Below are 21117 nucleotides of genomic sequence, written 5' to 3' on the forward strand. Positions count from 1 at the left end.
GATGGTGGTGATGGGGGCGTGGCCAGCACTTATTGAGCACTTACTAGATGCCAGGCGCTATAGTCAATGCATCATTTAACTGTCTTGAGAGCTCTACGAATTGTTACTCAGCCAGCTTTAGAGATTAGCAAAGAAGCTCAGAGAAGGTAAGCCACTTGCTCAGGTGACCCAGGCCATGTTGAGGGGGTTTTGCAATCCCAGCCCAGCATATACGCTACTGACAGCACGAGGAGGAAATCTCACTTATCCTCCAAATGGAATCGACAGAATCAGGGAAGGAGGAAGGGAGCGAGACGCCCCATGTGGGTCAGTCCTGTGGGCATAGCTGCCCATGAAGGTGTGTGGAAACACAAGACAAAGCAGCTGTCCTCTCACTGGGGACGGCGTCCTCTTCAGGAACCTTGGCTTCACCAGCAACTCTTCCTCAAGTCCTGAGACAGCCAAACCCCCCTCCCTCAGGTCGGAGCTAGGTGCCGGCCACTGCCCTGGTGGATGTGAAAGTACTTAGCAACTAAAACTTCAGTGAAGCCCCCGTAATCTGGCCCACCATGTTCTGGGAATGCATTTGGGTGTTTTTTACTTCCTTCTTTATGTTTCTTCGTAGTTTTAAAGACTTTCATGTTGAGCAGATATTTCTTTTGTAATGAAAAAAATTAGAGTAACCTGAATAACAAGTTGAAAGATGGTTTGCAGACAGTTCAAAAAATTTCTCTTCCGAAGTCAGCATTCAGGGGACGGGCGTTCCCAGTCGCGGGGCCTGGGGGCTGGATGTGAAGACCTCCCTTTGCAATTAAACACTTGCCCCGGGCAACGCCCCGGGAAGACAAGCAAGCCTTCTGCAACACCTGTGAGCAGGTCAGGCTGCGGGCACTCAGGTGCCCTGGAAGGATGGGGAGCCAGCCGGCTGGGAAGGAGCTGTCGGCTGCCATGCAGAGGGAGTTGTGGACCCCAGAACTCTGAGGTGCTTCTCCAAGACAGCAGGGCCAGAATCAGTCCAGCTGGGCGATGCAAACCCACCTGCCCTCTACTTCCTTCTGCCACAAGTGCCTGGTCATTAGAGGGGTGACTTCTGTCTGAGAGCCCTGGAGGCCGGGCAAAGAACCAGGCTTCTGGCCGGGAGCCGCGCTGGGAGCCTCGGGCAGGTCACTCACCCTCTCTGGGCCCGGCTAACTCAGAGACCAGCGAGGGTGTCTGCGAGGGCTGCTGGAGGGGTGTGAAAAGATAGTGAGGACAGCGTCTGCTGGGTGAACGTGAGCCCTGACGGAGGATGATAATCCGGGGGCGGGGGGACGGCAGTGTGCGAGGTTCCTCGCTGAGCATCCTGCACGATCCCCTCCTGACGGTCACTGCGGAGCAGGTGAAGACAGCGGCTTGGATAACGCAGGTGCTTCCGCAGGACTTGCGTGAAAAAGAAACCCGCCACTAGAGGGCGGTGGACGGACCCTGACGGGTGACGCGGGGTGGCGGAGCAGGATGGGACAACCCGGCTGAAGCCCTCCAAGCTCCAAAGGCGTTGCCGGGGGCGGGGACCCCGGAGGTTGGGTAGCTCTGGTGCTGGATGCTCGGAATCCACGCAGGGGGTGTCAGGGGCTGGAATCATGGCAAGGAGCCGGCACCGAAGAAAGTGACCCCCACTGCCCCAACACATATGGTCACCCTCCGTCTCAGGGCAGCCGTCCCAAGAGACAAGCGAGATGCCCACGACTGTCACCTGCATTCGATGAGGAAGTCAGACTCAGCGTGAGGCCAACCCAGCACTGAGTGGGGGGAAATATTAGCCTGGTTGAGGGGGGAGGGGAGAACAGGTAGGAAGGGGGGCGAGGGGAGGAGACAAGAGAGCCCAAAGGGCTCTCCAAGGTCGTCAGGGCACGGAGCCCCCCTGCTGAGGGCTCACTCAGCTGGATTGGGGCTGAACGCACTCCGTTGCCTTGTGTTCTGTGTTTCTGATGCTCTGGCATCAGGGGTCTTGCTGGCTGCTCCCCTGAAGGAGCTGCCCTGCCAGGAAGAGCTGATTCCCGGAGACGGAAAAGGACGCAGCCATGAGCACAGCTTCCAAATACAAACCACCATGCAGAGTTCTCACCTGACCCCTCCTCTATGGGGCCCTCACCCTCAGGGCCCCTCACCCCTGTCCTAAGCACCCAGGGCAGGTCCCAGGCAACAGGCGGCCCCTCAGCCCGTCCTAAGCACCCAGGGCAGGTCCCAGACAACAGGGCGGCCCCTGTGCCCCAGGGCCACTGAGGTCACTCAGCCTGCTTGTCCTGCCTCACCTGTTCCTTCCCTCGAAAACCACAGTAAAGGCTCTGCGTGCACACCCCCCTCTGCCTTCCCTGTGTGGCCGTGCGTGGTGGGCTGTGCCCCTCTTCTTGGGGTCAGTAACAAACCATCTTCTTGCTGGCAGGTATCTCCTGATGGGTTGGCCTCACCAGGCCTGAATAGTAGAAAAACCTACATTTAACAGAGGGGCTTAGGAGCAGATGCCTGGCATATGGAAATACAGGGTCCTTGGGGATTCTTCCAAGAGGTGCCGATAAAGCTCCCATCTGTGCCAGCGAAGGCCTGAGGTCTGTTCCATCATCTGGGACACCGTCCCCGTGCCCAGTATGGTCCAGGGCTCACCCCCCGGGGGACTCAGACACTGACCCAGTGCTGTGACTGCTTGGGGCAAATGCTCTCCCTGCATCCCTCTCGAATTCCACATTTAAGGACAGTATACTCTGAATTCACATCTTGGAGTTCAAAAAGAGAACTCTGCAAAACAACAAAAGTAATATGTCTAAAGGGTGGATAAATCTAGGGAAAAAAAGAATGTAGGCGTTTTAAGGTAGGATGGTTTGGTTCCCAGGTCGTATACACATTTGGCCCGTCACGTCCTGGGAGGGCTCAGGCGTTCAAGGAAACCTGGAGTTAAACGTCTCTGCTCTGCGGACGCTCCTTTCCCAATGATGGCGGAGGCGGGGCGGGGTGGGCTGCTCTCAGACACATCACTGAACGGGACATCAGGCGTGGAGCTGACCTGGCCCAGCTCTCCCTTCGGACAGGCTAGCGGGATGGGCCCAGGGGGATGCCCCGTGTGACCCTGTCTTCTTAGACTCACAGCTTGGCCTGGTACCCAGGACCAGCAGCCCTTGTGCAGAGACCCTGAGGGTCACGAGGAGGACGTGGGGCTCCTGCGCTCAGGTGGCCTTCCCCCCTCACCCGGGTCCTCCCGGTCCTGCACCTCCTCCTTCCACGCAGGTCACCCGGGGGGTTGAATGGCCCCCCAGGGCTGCTCACGCCAACAGAGCTAGGACCCCCCCTTGGGAGTTGCTGGCGGAGCCTGAAACTCTCCCCTTTCACACCCTCAACGGGTCCACGTGTGACGATGGGCTTGGCCTTTTAAAGGGCACCGCGGAGCTGACGGCCAAGTGCAGCTGTGAGCGGAGATGAGGAGAGGGACAGGGCACTGCCCACACCTTGGGGACCCCCGTCCCGCCCCAGCCTGGTCACCGGGTGAGCCATCCTGGGAAGACGTGAAGCACTGCCGGCCCTGCTCCACATGTGGGCACGGACGTGTGTGTGTGCGTGTGAGCACGTGTGGGTCTGTAATCTTTGTTCACATCAATTTGTCTCGCTGTCCCCGCTCCCCGCCACGGGGACGTAAGGCCCACAGGACTGGGTGTTTCTGTTCACCGCCGGGTTCGGTGTCCAGGACACTGAGCGGGCCTGGCAGGTGACACCCGTGCCAGTGGGTGGGCGTGGGCCTGCGGGGTGGCTGCAACGCCCGGGGCTTTGGCTAAGCGGCTCACGGTGGCCGCCTGGCACCCGAACACCATGGAACGTGAGCAGTTATGGGCCTAGGCCCCAGGCCCAATGCGGTCTCCAGCACTCATTTGCTTTGCTGAGTTAAAGGAGGCAGATCCCTGGAGCACGGCCCATTCCTGGGTGGGGGGGGCAGATGCCCCCCAATCGGCAAGACCGCCAGTCGAGGTGGCCGGTGGTGGAGGCGTCCTGAGCCTCTGCCCCTGCCCTTCAGCTCTGCCCTCCGCCCCCAGCCTCTCAGGCCCTTTGCGGCCTCGCTCCCCGCATAACTGACCCTTCCATCCGCCGAGAGGCACGCGTGCCTCCTCTCAGGCTGAGCGGCATCCCCGCAGGGCCCACACCTCCCCTGGGAACGCGGTGGCTTCATAGGACGAATCTGAACCCAAACGAAGACAGCATCACAGAACTTGAGATCTGCCGAGCAGGAAACCTCGGGGATGCAGAGTCTTCACTCCACCCAAGCCCTCCTGCTCCGTTTCCATGTTTCCGGAAGGATGCAAGCTGGTGCGACACTGAGACCCTCAGCGGGAGACTCACATCCCTACTCCTTTGCCTCTTCCAGGCCCAGGGGGCACCTTCGGTGCCCGGGTGTGTGAGGGCAGGCCCACGCCATCTGTCCAGGCTGGCAGTGCCCACTGGGAGCTCCACTGCTGGGACCACGGCCTCCAGCCTGATGCTCAGATGCCAAGTGACAACCCCGCTGGGGGAGGGGCAACTCCTCCCAGCACCTTCTTCAGTGAAGCCCTGGAGACCTGGAACCGGTCACTGGCGAGGTCCACGCTGGGTCCTCCGTCCCCCGCGTCCCCTGAGCAGCTAACCCCCCGCCCCCCGCACGGAAGAGCCAACAGTACCGACGTCATCCACTGCCCAGCACCACTGTGGGCGACAAACAGAGCAACGCGGGCTCTGGGGTTGTGCGCAGCCTTGGTGGGGGAGCTGGGGGCCCAGGACGTGACGCTCCAGGCGGAAGCAACCGCTTCAGCCAAGAGGCCAAAGCAGGAAGGCTGGACTTCTCTGGAAAACGTTGGGTCTTGCTAACATTCCGTCCTCTCTATGGCCCGAAGGTGTGGGAGGCCCTGCTGATGCCCACTTTACAGATGAGCAAACAGAGGCCCAGCAGGCAGGCAGGCATCACTGCTCCTCCGAGGTCCCGCCCAGGGTGTGGGCTCGGGGGGGTCCTGTGAGCAGCTTCGCAGAAGTTCTCCCTCCCCCAGCCCAGCCCCGTCACACCACAGGAGGGAACTGGATGTTTCTCCAGGCTGCGGGGACGCTGATGAACCGGAAGTGAGCACTAGAAAGGCCAGGCGGGGGTGGGCCCACCGTGGGCCCACCCGCTGCACCTCAGCAGCCGGGTCCCCTGACCACAGTGGGCGGGTGCGTGACCCTGCTCAGATGGGCAGGTGTGTAAGGTGACGGCGGTGGAGGGAAACAGGCAGCCTGAGAAGCAGTGAAATTCACTGCAACGTAAAGGCCGAGCGCGAGAGCGTCAGAGCCTCTTGCTTGACCTCCTGGACGGCCTCTCCCCCTGACTTCCTGTGCGGATACTCCCCCTCTGCTTTTCCAAACCCACTATCCACCCTTCTCCACCCGGAGACCCTGACCTCCAGGCCTGCACCACTAGGCTCCGTGATTGGCCTGCTCTGGCGGGGCTCAGCCAATGGGAGGGCGGGAGGGTGGAGCCGCCGTGGTACTTCTTCCCCGCATCGCTCCGCGACACGGCTGCCGCGGGGCGCTCTCCTCCTCGGCCCCGCTGTCCCCGCTTCCGGGGACACAGTGTCTCCTCTCCTTGCCCTCGGTCCACTAAAGACTCTTCATCGGAGCCACCAGGTGGATCTGCTTCTGCCACGACTACAGCCGACATTCCCCCAATGGCTGCAGGTGGGATCTGGGAAACGTGCGCCTCATCCACGGAAGTCGGGCCCTGTGCTGGGTCACCTGTGCTCAGAAAGCACCTGCATGCTCTACCGGGGCGCCCGTGGCTCCTACGGAGGGGGCGTTCACCCAGCACCCCAGCCCCGCCCGTCGGGATGGCCGGTGAGGGGCGAGCCCCACGCACCTGGTGGATCTCGTGCCAGCCGTTCTCGTCCTGGCAGCTCACGGCCGCGTGCTCGTGGAGCAACAGCTCGCAGCAGCAGGGGTCGCCCCCGACCACTGCCGTGTGATACAGCGGCGTGAGGCCGTAGCTGTCCTTGTAATCCGGGGACGCTCCAAGCTCCAACAGGGTCTGAAAAACACACGACCGTGTGGCCACTGGTCTCACAGCCCCCTTCACGGGAGTGAATCGATCAAGAAGGAAGAGGAAGGTCACGCTCCCCCAGGCCAGGGTGACGGAGCCCTCGGTTCCCGAGCTTTCCCTGGCCTCCCGGAGTTAAGGAGGCCCCAACTTAGACAACGAAGTTTCTGGCCCTAAAGGAGCACTTGGTGCCAGGCACGCACACGTGCTTACACATCCGGGAGATGGGGTGGCCTTCTGCACACGTGGCCCTCTGGGCACTACCTGCTTGAACCCGGCCGATCCCTGTGGACCAGCGGACAGCAATGAGGGGAGGGTGACATTTGCAGGAAAAAGCTGTACTACTGAACCTAAAAGTCCAGTGTAAACCATCTCCGTGCACGTCCTGCAGCTGGCAAAACTAGCAAGCATTGCCACGAACACTTGATTTCCGAGGAAGCCAGCTGGTGAGCGTGCAGCCGCTATGCAGTTAAGAAGTCTGCTTTACAGAAAGGCACCATCTTGGGGGTCGTCACCCCACAGCAGTGGGTCCCCTCCCCTCCTCGCCAGGGCCCTGATAGAGCATGGGCTGGGGGCACGCGCCCTGTGTCCGCAGGCACAGAGCCAGGGCCAGTAGAGCATGCTCGGAGAACACTGGGGGGAGGAAGATGGGGGTGAGGTCCGCACCCCCCCATCCCCGGCATCAGCTTCCAATGTCTGGGGCGGCTCTGGCAGCAGCGAGGCTGGCTCGGTGGCGGAAGGCTGGCTTTGCAGCCCCCTCCCGTGGAGGGAGGTGGGTTTGAGCTGAAAATACGAGCCCTTTGGCGGAATCAGAAGGGGAAAGATAACTTTCTGTGAACAGCAGATTCTATAATAAAAGCAACCACACCAAGGAGGGGGGGTAGGAGGGCCAGACCACACTTCCGAGCTCTAGTCGGACACAATTTGGGGTCACCGCAGGTAGCTGTCATGGGATGGGGAGTGGGGCAGGGCATACCCAGGGGATCAGAGGAGGGGGCGTCACCGTGTGAGACGGGCCCCGCCTGTACCTTCAGGGCCAGCAGGCTCCTGGTGCGGGCGGCTTTGTGCAGGGCCGTCATCCCGTCTTTGGCGCGGAAGTCCAGATGGGCCCCGCCGTTTCGGAGAGCTTTGATCACCTCCACGGGGTTGTCCAGCTGCGCGGCTAACGTCAGGGGAGTCTCTAGGGGCCCAAGCACATGCACGTTAGAACCAGCACTTGGGGAAAAGCTGCCAAGTCACATGACCCCCTTAACCAAGTTCAAACGTCCCAAAGTGAGCTCGACACACTGACCCGCCAGGGCATTATGGCTCCCACCCACCTGCCGACCCCAAACGTCTGTGCACTTAGCATGGCTCTGGCAACCCTAGTGACGATGGCGGTGACTCTCGGGGTCACGGGCAAATCAAAACGGGGGCAGAGGCGGGGTTCAACATCATCGCCTTGTGGGCTCTGAGTTCGAGAAGCCGCCCCGGCTGCCTCTGCCCTCGGTACACAGAATCCCGCAGCCCCAGCCCACGCTGCCCTGCAGGAGGAGCGGTCAGTCAGGGCTGCAGTTAAAGACTGGAAAGGCAGAGGCCCGCCTTTCTTCATTTCAATTTCACAGCATCTGCGGGTACCTTAGTAGATGCCAGGGATTGAGCTGCAGGGAAACAAACATGAATAAGACATAGGGTCGTGTCCTGCGGGGGTCTCCATCTGGGAGAGCAGAGAGACCCTGACAGCCATCATGATGGACCAGACCAACGCAAGGAAGGACCAACATACGAAGTGGGGCAGAAGCCCAGGGGACCGAAGGCTGAAGCCCGCCTTTGTGGCGACAAGGGTCAGGAAGGGGTCCCCACACCCCGTGCAGGTGGACCAGTCTGCAGGTGGCCACGGCCGAGGATGTCAGTCTCTGTTATCAGATGTCCCTCCTCAGTGACCCTCACATGCCCGCCATCGCCACCGCCAAGCAGAGTGCATGACTCTGATGTGGTTAATTTGAGAGGCTCTTACGTTACAGAAAAGTGCAAAGAGTAACACGACAACATGCAGGTTCCCGTGGCCCAAAACACTAACAGTTAATAAGGAATCGTTCTGTCCTCAAGCACGTTTTGAGAGTAAAAGGACTGGGGCATCTTCCATGGGGTGGAATGCCCTTCTAACCGCCTGTCACTGACACATCATCACATCACCCTCCATCCCCAGAAAAGGCAACTTCATCACGAATCTAGATTGACGACTCCCATCTATTTTCAGTTACAACAGTTATTTATCCATAAATGGGTATTGTTTGGAGGGCTCTTAAAATTCACCGTTGGAATCCCTCTGTACCTTGATTTTTCGTGGTGAGTCTCGTGGGCTTACCCCGCTCCTTGAAACTCATCTGCAGCGGGTAGACACACCCTAGAGCATGTGTAAAGTGCAACTTATGCATTCTCTCCCAAGGGAAGTGGTATGATGCTCACGAATGCCACTGACACACCCCTGCTGTGTACCTACGAGAGGCACCTTCTCACGCGGGGGTTTTTGAAAATTAGGAGTCTGGGGACTTCCCTGGCAGTCCAGTGGTTAAGACTCCACGCTCCCAATGCAGGGGGCCTGGATTCGACCCCTGCTCGGGAAACTAAGATCCCACATACCGCAACTAAGAGTTCGCATGCCGCAACTACTGAGCCCGCACCCTCTAGAACCCACGCGCCACAACTGGAGAAGCCCACGTGCTGCAATGAAGACCCGGCGCAGCCTAAATAATAAAATTAATGAAAAATAAAAATAGGAGTTTTCTGGGACAGCTAGGGGACCCTGGTGACAGTGGGAATGTGCCCTCACAGAAAACATCAGCAAGGCAAGGAAAGCGTGACATGGTGAGGGGTGTTTGGGAATCCAGACCATCCGGGAAACAGGGGCAGAGATGTGGAAACGGGGCAGACGTGCAGAGAGAAGCACACTCAGAGAGAGACAGCAGTATCCGAGGGTCTGGGTTCCTTGCAGGGGAAAGACATCGCAGGAGGGCGGTGGGCGAGGGGTGATCTGGGAAGGGCGTAAAGGATGGGGCCGTCGGGAGCTGCCAGCAGCTACCCTCCAAAGTCAAGTCTCTTAGAGCAGCTCTGAGTTTGAGGTCAGCGTACATTTGAGATGATGGCACCTAGGGCAAGGTCAACCGTCCAAACGATTTGGGTTTTTCTTTCTTGTTTGGCTGTCTGCACGTGGCCAATGGAAAAGCTAGGCGGTCCAAAGGAGAATTTTTTTTGTTTATACGGCACTATTTTCATAGCTGACGGCGTCAAGGTCATTTTACAATGAGAGCACTGTCTCAGAGGGAGGCATCGGCAAATGGTAAAATTCCAAATCACAGACCCCTGTGGCCCGGCCGGGCAGACAGCGCTGGGCACGTAAGCAGGTGGAGAGAACTAGACACCCGTCGGTGGCTGTGCATCTCCTCTATGAGCGGGAACCTCCAGCCCGTGGACGCCATCCAGGGACATCAAGTGGCACGTGGCAGCATCTCAAGGGTTCCAGAGACCCTCCTTGAATGACACTGCAGACCTGCCATGTTCAGCCCCGGCCAGGACCCACACTGGCGAGGTCAGGGGGGCCCCCAGCTTAGACCTCATGTTCAGGAAGGTTCAGGAAGGGGGCGTCCATTGAGACCCCACATGGGCGGATGGGACCACCAAGAAGATGCTTGTCAATCAGCTGCTGCACTGTCTGTATAACCGGGTCACATGGGATCCCTCCTCCAATGCACTTGGGAACGGCAGCTCCCTGGCACCATAGTGCTTTGAAAATTTTTCTGGTTTTGCATTTCGAAATTTTCTAAGTTTTAAAAAAAATACACAGGAACCTCCGCAAATATATAACCTCCGCAACAGGGGACCGAGGTCTCTCATCTTTGGAGATGACTCTGAAAACAGAACTCCCTCCAACCTAGAAACTGCCTGCTGGCGTTTTGGCTCCGGGAATGACAAGGTCGTGCTTCGAAGGGAAGGTTTTCGGGTGGGCACAAGGAGGGAGGCGCCTACGAGCACAGCAGCAGGGCGCCAGCTCCACGGCTTGCGGTCTGTCTGGGTGTGAGGGGAGCCCCGGGCAGGAGACTGCGCAGGCACAGGACAGCCACCGACCCCTGCAGCTGGGAGTGTGCACCAGCCTGGGTGCAGGGGCGCATCCGGGAGCCTCAGAAGGACCCGGGGACCAGAGCCTGGTGAGAACCTCCCGCAGAGCCAGCACAGCCCAGCTCTGCTCCCGAAAGGCTGGGTGGCCTCCAGCAGGTGTCCCAAATTCTCTGGGCCTCAGTTTCCACACCTATATGGTCAGGGTAAAAGCAGGACCTGCACTTCGTGGGGCTCTGTGAGGATCGAATGTCACGTCTGATGCTGGAACAGTGCCCAGCCCACAGTCAGAGTCTCTCCAGGGGATTCAGCTAGAGATGGGCTTTATTTTCTTCATTATGGTTTTTCTCCTGTATTTTTAAAAGCCTGTGCAATGCCTTTATTATGTTATAATCATAAAAGTGATTTCTAAAATAAACTGTGAAGCCAATGCTTATTCTCACCTTCGCCCTCCCCCTGGACAGGCACAACCCCTTGTGACTGTCTTTCTTTTCTCAGCAAGAGATGGTCTTGGTGCCCCCAGGATGCAGACCAAATGAAATATGCATTCACAGGCCTACTAAGTGCTCTGCCCTGTGCTGGGGCTGGTGGCTGTCCCGGGGTGGGGGGAACCAGGCATATCTCCTTGAGCTATTATAAGACAGATGGATACACAGACAGGTAGATAGGTGGGTGGGTGGGTGGGTAGATGTGAGGGAGGGAGGGAGAGAGAGAGAGAGAGGGAGGGAGGGAGGGAGGGAAGGATGGGTAAAGGAAGGGTAGATAGATGGATACACAGACAGAGATGCATACATGCACACAGACGGTTAAAAATGAGTTGAACAACACAACACAAGATTAATATTTGATCTCAAGGTTGTCCGAGGGAGCGCAAACAGTACACTCAATTTATCTTTGTAAATAATTAACCCATTACTGAATATAAGACCCGTTACTGAATTATTCCTAATGGAGAGATTACACCCACCCCATTCCCTGTACCCACTTGCCTCATGCAAAACGACACAGGTGGGAAAAGCCTGGCCTTGGGGCCGGAACCTTCAAGTTCGAGTCTGGGCTCAGCTGTGACTTTGACAGAAGCCTTGAGCCCCACAGGGACCTCAGCCACACCTCAAAATTCCCAAGGACCAGCGAGAGGAAAGGCAGGATTCGGGGATTCCTTCCTCATTACCTAGAACAGCAGTTCTCAGACTTTGGCATGTGGGAGAATCACCCAAAGAGCTGGTTAATGCGAAGCCTACTGGCTCCATTCCCGGCAACGCTTCCATAGGACTGGAGGGCTGAGAATCTGCATCTCTGAGAGCGACCCTGGAGGTCCAAGGGGTGCACTTTGCTAGAGGACAGCTTCACAGACTTGACTGCACGGTGACATCACGTGCTCCCACCCCCCAGACACTAACTGAATCGGTGTGGTGCATGACCCGAGTATTAGGATGCGTACAACTTCCCAAAGTGGTTTTTAACATGCAGCTGAGTTTGAGACCTTCTGCTCTAAACACCTGCTAATTCAAATGTGCTCCATGGGTAGCAGCACGTGGGCATGACCAGGAACTGGTTAGAAACGCAAAATCTCTGGTCCCACTCCAGATCTACAGAATCAGAATGGACTTTTAACAAGATTGCCAGGTAACTCATAGACATCAAGTCTGAGATGCATGGACCTAGAGCACAGCTCTCCCACTTTATCACGTATGTGATCCATAAACAAGCAAACCAAGAAAAATGGTGCTATGTCCTCAATATGGATTTATCCCTTTATTTATAAGTCATACATGACCATGGGAAAAAGAACAGTCTTTTAAACAAGTGGTGCTGGGTCCACTGGATTTCCACATGCAAAGGAATGAAGTCAGAGCTCTACCTCACACCATATACAAAACTTATCAAAATGAATCACAGACCTAAATGTAAAAGCTAAAACTATAAAACTCATAGACGAGAACTCAGGATTAAATCCTTGTGACCTTGGGCTAGGCAATTTTTTTAGATATGACACCCAAAGCACAAGCAACAAAAGAAAAAATAGATCAATTAGACGTTACCAAAATTAAAAACTTTTCTGCATCAAAGTACACTATCAAGAAAGTGGAAAGAGAACCCACAGACTGGGAGGCAATATGTGCAAATCATATATCTGATAAGGAACCTGTACCCAGAATATATAAAGAACTCTTACAACTCAACAAGAATAGACAAATACGGGCAATAATATCAAAATATGGGCAAAGGATCAAGTAGTCATTTCCCCAAAGATATACAAATGGCTAATAAGCACATGAAAAGAATAACCAGTCAATATCACTGGTCATTAGGGAAATGCAAATAAAGCCACAATGAGATATGACTTTATACTCACTAAGATGGTTATAATAAAAAAGACATAATAGTAAATGTTGATGAGGATGTGGAGAAACTGGAACTCTCATCCACTGCTGGTGGGATATAAAATGGTGCAGCTTCTTTGGAAAACCATCTGGCAGCCCCTCAAAAGGTTGAACATGGAGCTACTATATGACCCAGCAATTCCCTGCCCGCCACCAGGTATATACCCAGGAGACAGGAAAGCATACGTCCACACAACTTGTACAAGAATAATCACAGCAGCATTGTCACAACAGACAAAAAGTGGAAACAACTCCAAATGTCCATCAACTGATGAGCTGATAAACAAAAGGAGTAGATACAGTGGAATATTACTCGGCCATCAAAAGGAGCAAAGCACTGACACATGCTACAACATGGATGAACCTTGAAAACGTTACGTTGAGTGAAAGAAACGAGACACAAAAGGGCACATACTGTGTGATTCCATTTCTACAAAGTGTCCAGAACAGGCAAATCCAAAGAGACAGGAAGTAGATGAGTGGTTGCCAGGGGCTGGGGGGCGTGGGGAGTTGGAGGAAAAGGGGGGTCACTGCTAGTGGGTACTGGGGTTCTTTTTGATGTATGAGAGTGTCTAAAATTAGACAGTGGTGATGGTGCACAACCCCGTGAATATATTTTTAAAAACCACTGAACTGCACACTTTAAATGGGTGAATTTAATGGTATGTGAAATGTTTCCACAAAGCCTTACAAAAAACAAAAATTGAATTTTAATCGTATGTCGATTGTACCTTAATAAAATTTTTAAATGAAAAATACACACCCTATGGCACTCATATATTAAATAAATTACAGAATACACATAGATAAAATGTTTTTAAATGGGGAGATAGATCGTTTGGTGTTTTCTGCTCTACCCCAGTGGATCATCTGTGCCTTCTTTGTAAGATGAAAGGATGGCGAAGGTGAGTCCAAAACGTCTTGTAGGTTAAGGTTCTCCGATCATCCAGCTCACCGACTGACACCTGACCACAGCAACCACACAACCTGCCTGGTCCACTTAAATGCTCACGCGACTGTGAGAACCAAGTGCGCTAACTCGGCCCCCCACTCCACCTCTAGCACTCGGGGTCACAGGGTGCACAGGAGGGGGTAACTCACTGCCCTGTTATCACATGCGAACAATCAACTTCCCTTATATCACATCACACGTTACCAGGATGGAGCAACCGTTGGATTAACCACAGACCACCTTCATGGCACTCTGCACTACTGCATTCAGTGTTTCAGTTGTTCATTATTTCGTTATGAGTGAATCATGCAAAATCACAAAATCTTCCAGTATGCTAAAATAGGGATCCCTATCCACCAGAATATTTGATTAATAACCCACCCCTGACCATGAAAGAGAATGAGATTTACAGTTATCTTCCGCTGAACAGTCATCGCTCTCGAGGGAGGACACTTTCCCATGAAGAGCTCCCAGGCCAGCACGTGAGACTCATCCAAATGACCCACGGGCCTTTGAGGCCATTAAGCAGAGTGGATGGCGATGGTGGGTTTCCCCCAAACTGTCAGCACCCCCGAGCATTCCAGCGACTGGCTCCCATGTTGGTCCACAAGCCAGCGGAGCCATCCTTGCATTCCCACTACCTGCCACAGATGGAACAGTCCCGACCATCCATCCTCACGGTCTCCCTGACTCTGGCTTCGGTGCTCAGATGTGCTGCAGAGCAGACAGTACCGAATGGGTTCACGAGGCCGAGATTTGTGGTCAGAAACTGACAAGGAGAAACAGACACAAATCTCTTTTCTGTGAGGGGAATCTTTGACAATAGGGAACAAAAGCACAGAGGCAAGGTGAAGAGATTTTGGTGAAAAGAACAAGGGCCTCGTGTTCCAGATAAAAATCTCTGTTACCAAGAGGTGATCTGGCTAGTTTCGTAAGAGTTATCGGATCTGGCCTTGTTGGACCCAGATGAGCAGAATTTCCAGCAGCACCAGGAAAGCCGTGCATGCAGGTTCTTCGTTCCCCTGATAGAATTACGTCAGATAGAATTAGGCCTGTGAAGCTAGAACGCACACAGCAACTGCTTGGAGATCAAACAGTTTAAAAGTGGATGGTTCTTCAGACTTGAGATTGCCAAGGGGGAGGGGCTGTGCGGGCAGAAGTGTCGGGAGTTTGGGACCAGTAGACGCAAACTATCAATATTATATAGAGAATGGATAAACCACAAGGTCCTGCTGTAGAGTGCATGGAACAATGCTCAACATCCTGTGATAAACCACCATGGAGAAGAATATGAAAAGGTATATACATATATATATATATATATATATATATATACAGGTATAACTGAATCACTTTGCTGTACAGCAAAAATTAACACAACATTGTAAGTCAACTATACTTCAATAAAATTTTTTTAAAAAGTGGATGGTTCTTGCTCCCAGACAGGTGTCCTGGGCTTGTTGGTGTAGACTGCAAGGACCATGAGGGGAATGGGCCATGCGGTCCCATTTGTCAATCAGGTGGTGGAGAAGGCATGGGTGAGAAGTTGTGATTTTTGTCCTTCCAATAGCAAAATCAAGGAGGGCAGGCTCTGAGAAGTGGTCTATGGCCTGTGATTTTCTTTCTTTCCTTTTTTTTTTTTTTAAAGAATTACTATTTTTTAAATTAATTGATTTATTTTTGGCTCCATTGGGTCTTTGCTGCTGCGTGCGGGCTTTCTCTAGTTGTGGAGAGCTGGGGCTGCTCTTCGTGGTGGTGCGCCAGCTTATCACTGTGGTGGCTTCTCTTTGTTGCGGAGCACGGGCTCTAGGTCCGCGGGCTTCAGTAGTTGTGGCTCGCGGGCTCTAGAGCGCAGGCTCAGTAATTGTGACGCACGGGCTTAGTTGCTCCGCGGCATGTGGGATCTTCCCGGACCAGGGCTTGAACCCGTGTCCCCTGCGTTGGCAGGCGGATTCTTAACCACTGCGCCACCAGGGAAGTCCCAGTGGCCTGTGATTTTCTTACAACTAAAGCCCTGGGCAAACACACACACACACACAAACACACACACACACGTACTAATGTGGTTTGAAGCAGACACATGGGACCTATCAAACCAAGAATTTGGAAAGTATAGGACATTTTGAGCAAGTAAACATTCAAGGCTAGAACAATGAGATCCCACTACACACCTATTAGCATGGATAGAATCCAAAACACTGACAAACCCAACTTCTGGCAAAGATGCAGAGTAACAACAGAGAACTCTCATCATTGCTGGTAGGAAAGCAAAAATGGTACAGCCACTTAGGAAGACAGTCTGGCGGTTTCTTTCAAAACTAAAAAATGCTTTACCATATGATCCAACAACTGTGCTCCTTGGTATTCACACAACTGATTTGAAAACTTATGTCTACACCACAACCTACACACAAGTGTTTGCAGCAGTTTTGTTCATATTCACCAAAAGCTGGAAGCAACCAAGAAGCCCTTCAGAAGGTGAACAGATAAACAAAACCAGGACATCCGTACAGTGGATTATTTAGTGATTAAAAAGGAAAGTGCTATCAAGTCATAGAAAAGATATGGTTAAATCTTAAACGCATGTGGTTAAGTGAAAGAAGCCAGTCTGAAAAAGCTACACACTGTATAATTCCAATGATATGATATTCTGGAAAACTTAAAACTATGGAGATGGTAAACAGATCAGTGGTTGCCAGGGGCTCCAGAGAGGGGCAGGATTGAATAGGTAAAAGGCACAGGGGATTTTTTTTTAAAGTTGCAAAGGTATTCTGTATGACACTGTAATGGTGAATATAAGAATTAAATATCTGTCAAAATCATAAACTCTGCAGCACAAAGAGTGAAGCTTAATGTATGCAAATTTTTAAAATAAAGCTTAAAAGTTCATTTAGGAAATGTGGGATCCCCGAATGCAGAATGTGACAAAAGAACCTAATTGTATTAAAAATGTTAGAAACAACCTCACTGGAGGAGGTGGGGGAATAAAGTGCTGACCTGTGTAACTGTGGGAATGAGTAGAGTCTGAAAGACAAAAGGCAGAAAGAACTTCATGCAAGCACGGTTCTCTAGTTGATAAAGTTGCTTTCCACTGTGGGGTGCAGGTCAACAATCTGGAAACCACTCTACAGGTGCCCTGGAATTGAGCAATTAAATACACAGACGGCAGAGAGTGGAAGCCAGGTTTCTCACTGTCTACGTGGGAGGTTACAAAAAAGCAAGGAGAGGAGAGAATGATCCCCCTGGCAATGGATTAGGATTGGGGAGGGCAGTATGAACTCATGTTTAGCTTAATACAGATACAGGTGGTTACACACAGAAACATTTATAGATTGGTACACACATGTATCTCCTTGTTCTTTCCTCTGAGAGAGCTCAGAAGGAACTACTCCCCAGTGGCAATGAGCACACCCAGCACCCAGATCTTGGTTTCTAAGACCATTCTTCCAGGGCACCTGGGAGGAACGGCAGATTCTAGGACTGGGGCAGGAAACATACAAAATGAGCCTGAAACACCTTCTGGTGCCAGGAAGCAAGAAAGTGGTCAAATCATCATCATCATCATCAATCATCCACGTGGATGGGTATGTGTCAAAAGGACACAGGTGGGACTTCCCTGGTGGTCCGGTGGGTAAGACTCCATGCTCCCAATGCAGGGGGCCCAGGTTCGATCCCTGGTCGGGGAACTGGATCCCACATGCATGCCACAACTAAGAAGTCCACATGCTGCAATGAAGATCCCCCGTGCTGCAACTAAGAGCTGGCGCAGCCAAAATAAATAAATAAACAAATAATGAATAAATATATTTTTAAAAAGAAGTAACACTTCTATTAAAAAAAAGAAAAAGACACAGTAGCCAAATGAAAGAGCTCCCAATGGCTGAAGCTGGAGCCATCTGAACAACAAAATATGTAAAGTAGTACTGTATTATAACGCAAGGTGTAAATTAAATATCCATGAGTCCACACTGATAAAAATAACTACATAAATAAATGAGTTCTTTCCTCTGCAGAAGAATTCCAAGTAATTTATGGAGCTACACTGCCCTCCAGGAGGTGGAACGGGACTGCTCATGTTTAAGTATGGGCTGGGCTTCGTGACTTCCTTCCGAAGAGGACAGTCCATAAAGGGGGGAAAAGAGTTAACTTCAGCGGGAAGCCTGACAAGCACACCTCAGACAGGGGAGCAAGGCCCACATCACAGCGAGAAGTGTGCCCTTGATGTGGTGTGATGAGAAGGGCATCCATCTCTGCAGCCCTCCTCCCACACCTACATACCACCCCCCAACCCCCGTCTAATCGTGACCTAAACTTGAGACAAACCTCAACAGAGGGACATGCTACAAAACACCAGACCAGTTCTCCTCAAACCTGCCAAGGTCATCCAAAACAAGGAAAGCCCTAGAAACTGTCACAACCAAGAGGGGCCTACGGAGATGGGAGGGCTAACCATCATGAGGGATCCTGGCACAGAAAAAGGACATTCAGTAACTACTAACGAAATGTGAGGAAAGCACGGGCGTGAGTTAATCATAACACATCCATATTGGTTCATTAATCATAAGAAACGTACGCTACTCACGTAAGACGATGATGGGGAAAAATGGGTGTGGGGCACAGAGGGGGAGACATTCTGTAAATCTAAAACTGCTGTAATCATTTAAAAGAGCTGTGAAAACAAAAAACCACCCCAAGGTTCACGTTTCAGCTAACGATTTCATGTAAAAATGCTGCTGCTGACTGTCTCCACGTGGCCCCCTGGGGACACCACGTAACGCAAGGCTGTGCGTGCCTGTCATGGGTCACCTGAGTTCTCGGACTGTCCTCCTCCCCCTCCGGCCGGCTCTGGCACCGTCCCCAATGCCAAGGCTCACGCCCGGGGGCCCCATCTGTGCCGCCACACAGCACCGCCCTTTTCCCTACTACCTCAAGTTCTTAGTTGAGGCACTGCATCCTCCTGGACCACACGCACCTGTATGAGTCACCTATAATCCTTTCTGAAACATGGCAGGTTACAAATAAAAAAAAAAAGTCGTCAATAATCGAGTATGCTGTTTGGAGCTCTCACTTAAAAACAGGTCTCTCTGTACCAGAAACTGCACCCAACAAGCCCAATGCACCCAGACGTCTTCGGGGTCATTGGCTCGGCAGCCCTCAAGCTAACTCCATCGGCACTGGGTACTCTGTGCGTCTTGGACCCCCTGCACACCGATGTTTACGAGGTCCCAGGGCTGTGTCCCCGAGGTGCTATTCCTGGGGAATTTCACACAGGGACTCGCTCAGGGGCTACGATGAGACTGTAGGATATGGACCAAAGGAACACCATCAGTAGACAGCAATCCAGGGTCCGAGAAACCTTCTAGCTGGGCCGCGTGGGAGCTGGGCTGGGGCTCCCGGGAGGCCGGCTACAGGGGCGTGTGGCAGAAGCTTGCACATCTCGGCCTGGATGACGAGCCGCTGGACTGCCACCGCCTGGAAGCTGACGTAGTCACTGGATCTCAGAAACGAAGCCCCGACTCAGCACAGCGGCTCTGCAGAAACAGCTCCATCAACGCGTATTCAATTTCTACTTCTCATCGACACGCTTCCAGGGCCGAGAGACGTTTCTAGCTTTATCACGGCCCTGCCTTTGTTGTGCCTGGGCTTCTTTCAAGTTTGGGAAGACAGTGCAAAACAGAAGCCCGAAGTTTTGCTCGAGCTGTGAGTTTTACTTCCCTTTCAGGGCTCGAAACACCATCCATCTCGTCCCAGACGTTCCAGCCGAGACAGGAAATGAGCCTGGCAGACGAGTCTATTTCTTCTTTCTGCCACTGGCATCGTTACCTGACCAAATCTCCATCAGAACAGGTACTAAAAGGTCGGAATAACACGGGCTGCTTTGCTTTAATTGACAGGTCATTCCTCCAGGATTTAATTATCTTCTGTGCGTCCCTCAGTCCAGAAGTGATGCTTCGCCCCACCCGGGTTCCCGCGCTCAGCCCAGGGGCGCCTGAGAACCACACAGCCCGAGTGCATCGTGCACTTCCTGCACTTAGGAAGGAAGCTGCTTTCAGCTCTCTGCTCCGGACGCGAGGTCTGGTTCTCAGCCAGATTCTGCCGATTGCCAGGTGGCTTTTAAGAAAGTCACAGAACTCAGGGTGGAGCTGCTAGGACACAGGCACAGCCTGGGGCTGGCAGAGCCGCTGAGGACAACAGGGCAGTGTCTGGAATAACGGGGATGGGGGGGGGGCTCTTCCCCCCTTGGGCCGGCCTGGCACTGCAGCAGGCGACTCCATCCAGGAGCTTGGCGACCACAGGCTCTCCAGTCCCGGACCCTCTGTGTCCGCCACGGCCTTGGCCACATCCCAGCAGCCACAGCACGGGAGAAGGGAGCCCACAGCCGACCCCGCCTCCCTTCCACCCCTGGTGAGAGCCTGGCAAGCAAGGGCAAGCAAGCCTCCCTCGAGGCGACCTGGCCCCCGGCCTCTGCTCTCAGAGCCCCCGCTCCTCCAGGGATGCTGGCCTCGCAGACGCCCTGCTTCGTGGGAGCCCGAGGACAGAGGGAGACAGGCCTCCGCACCCTGTGCACATCATCGGGCCCCAGAAGGTTCTTGTTTAACCTCGGCTGTCACTATTAAGTGCCCGCCCCATCACTTCTCAGGTGACGGGCCTAGGGTGCCAGCGTGTCTGGAACCAAGGGGCTTCCCAGACGGGGACCCTCAGTGTGAAAACCAGAGCTGTCCCTGGAAAACTGGGACAAGTTGGTCACACCACCTATCACCTGGGGGCGGCCACCAAGTCAACCCCGTTTTCCTCCCCCTGGGTCCACAGCCAGGAGAATACAACATGTACTGAGTTTCCATTGCGCGACTGACATGAGAGGCACATTCTGGAGACCCCACCGAGCATGAGCCGCTCCGCACGGGAACACTTCACATGCTACTCACCTGACGCTCGCACGTCCCCACCCTGCGGGGACCGTCACCCTATGGAGCGGACGGAGGCGAAAGGGAAGTTGTGTGCTTGTCCCCCCGACGTCAGGGGCTGGCCTCTCGGTGGAGCCTGTGTTACATCCTCTCCTGATACTTTCTCCGTTTGTAACTGGGTCGCCATACGCCCTTGTCCGGGGAACCGCCCATGACTTAGTTTATTTCCCAGAATGTCCACCCCATTGTTCGCTTTTCTCATTTCACTTGTTGCCCTTGGTCCCCATTTTCCCTGCCTCTCATCCAGGACAGTCTGCTTCTCAGCTGGGGATGTGAGTGAAAATCCTCGAGGTGTGGAGAGTGGAGTAGTGATGCTGGACGAGGCGCTGACCTGCAGCAGAATCGCAGGTCCACACTCAGCTTCCGGCTCAGAACTTTCCCTGTTCGCTACATCCTTCACCCTTTTTGCTTGTTGTAAATATTCTTTCGTCTTAAAGAAAAAACCCATCCTGTTTGATCACTGTCAATTTTGTCCACACAGAAACCTGCACGGAGGTTTAGAGCAACTTTAAGCATGATCACCAAAATTTGGAAGCCACCAAGATGCACCTCAGTAGGTGGATGGATAAATAAACTGTGGTCCATCCACACGATGGAATATTCTTTGGAACTAGAAAGAAATGAGGGAGGGAAGGATTGGGAGTGTGGGATTAGCAGACGTAAACTATTACATACAGGATGGATAGACAA

General features: G+C 53.4%; 1 protein-coding gene across 6 annotated transcripts in view; it reads right to left on the bottom strand.

Annotated features, from left to right (window-relative positions):
* Positions 1-21117, bottom strand: part of SHANK2 (SH3 and multiple ankyrin repeat domains 2) — a 570985-nt gene that overhangs the window by 417928 nt on the left and 131940 nt on the right. For all 6 annotated transcript variants that reach the window (XM_061202240.1, XM_061202242.1, XM_061202244.1 and 3 more), the window contains exons 7-8: positions 7063-7214; positions 5858-6025 (exon numbers count right to left, since the gene is read on the bottom strand). In XM_061202240.1, coding sequence (XP_061058223.1) covers positions 5858-6025; positions 7063-7214 — 320 coding nt within the window. The remainder of the gene's footprint in view (positions 1-5857; positions 6026-7062; positions 7215-21117) is intronic.

This window comes from Eubalaena glacialis, chromosome 10 (genome assembly GCF_028564815.1).
Source record: "Eubalaena glacialis isolate mEubGla1 chromosome 10, mEubGla1.1.hap2.+ XY, whole genome shotgun sequence".
Classification (NCBI taxonomy): Eukaryota; Metazoa; Chordata; class Mammalia; order Artiodactyla; family Balaenidae; genus Eubalaena; species Eubalaena glacialis.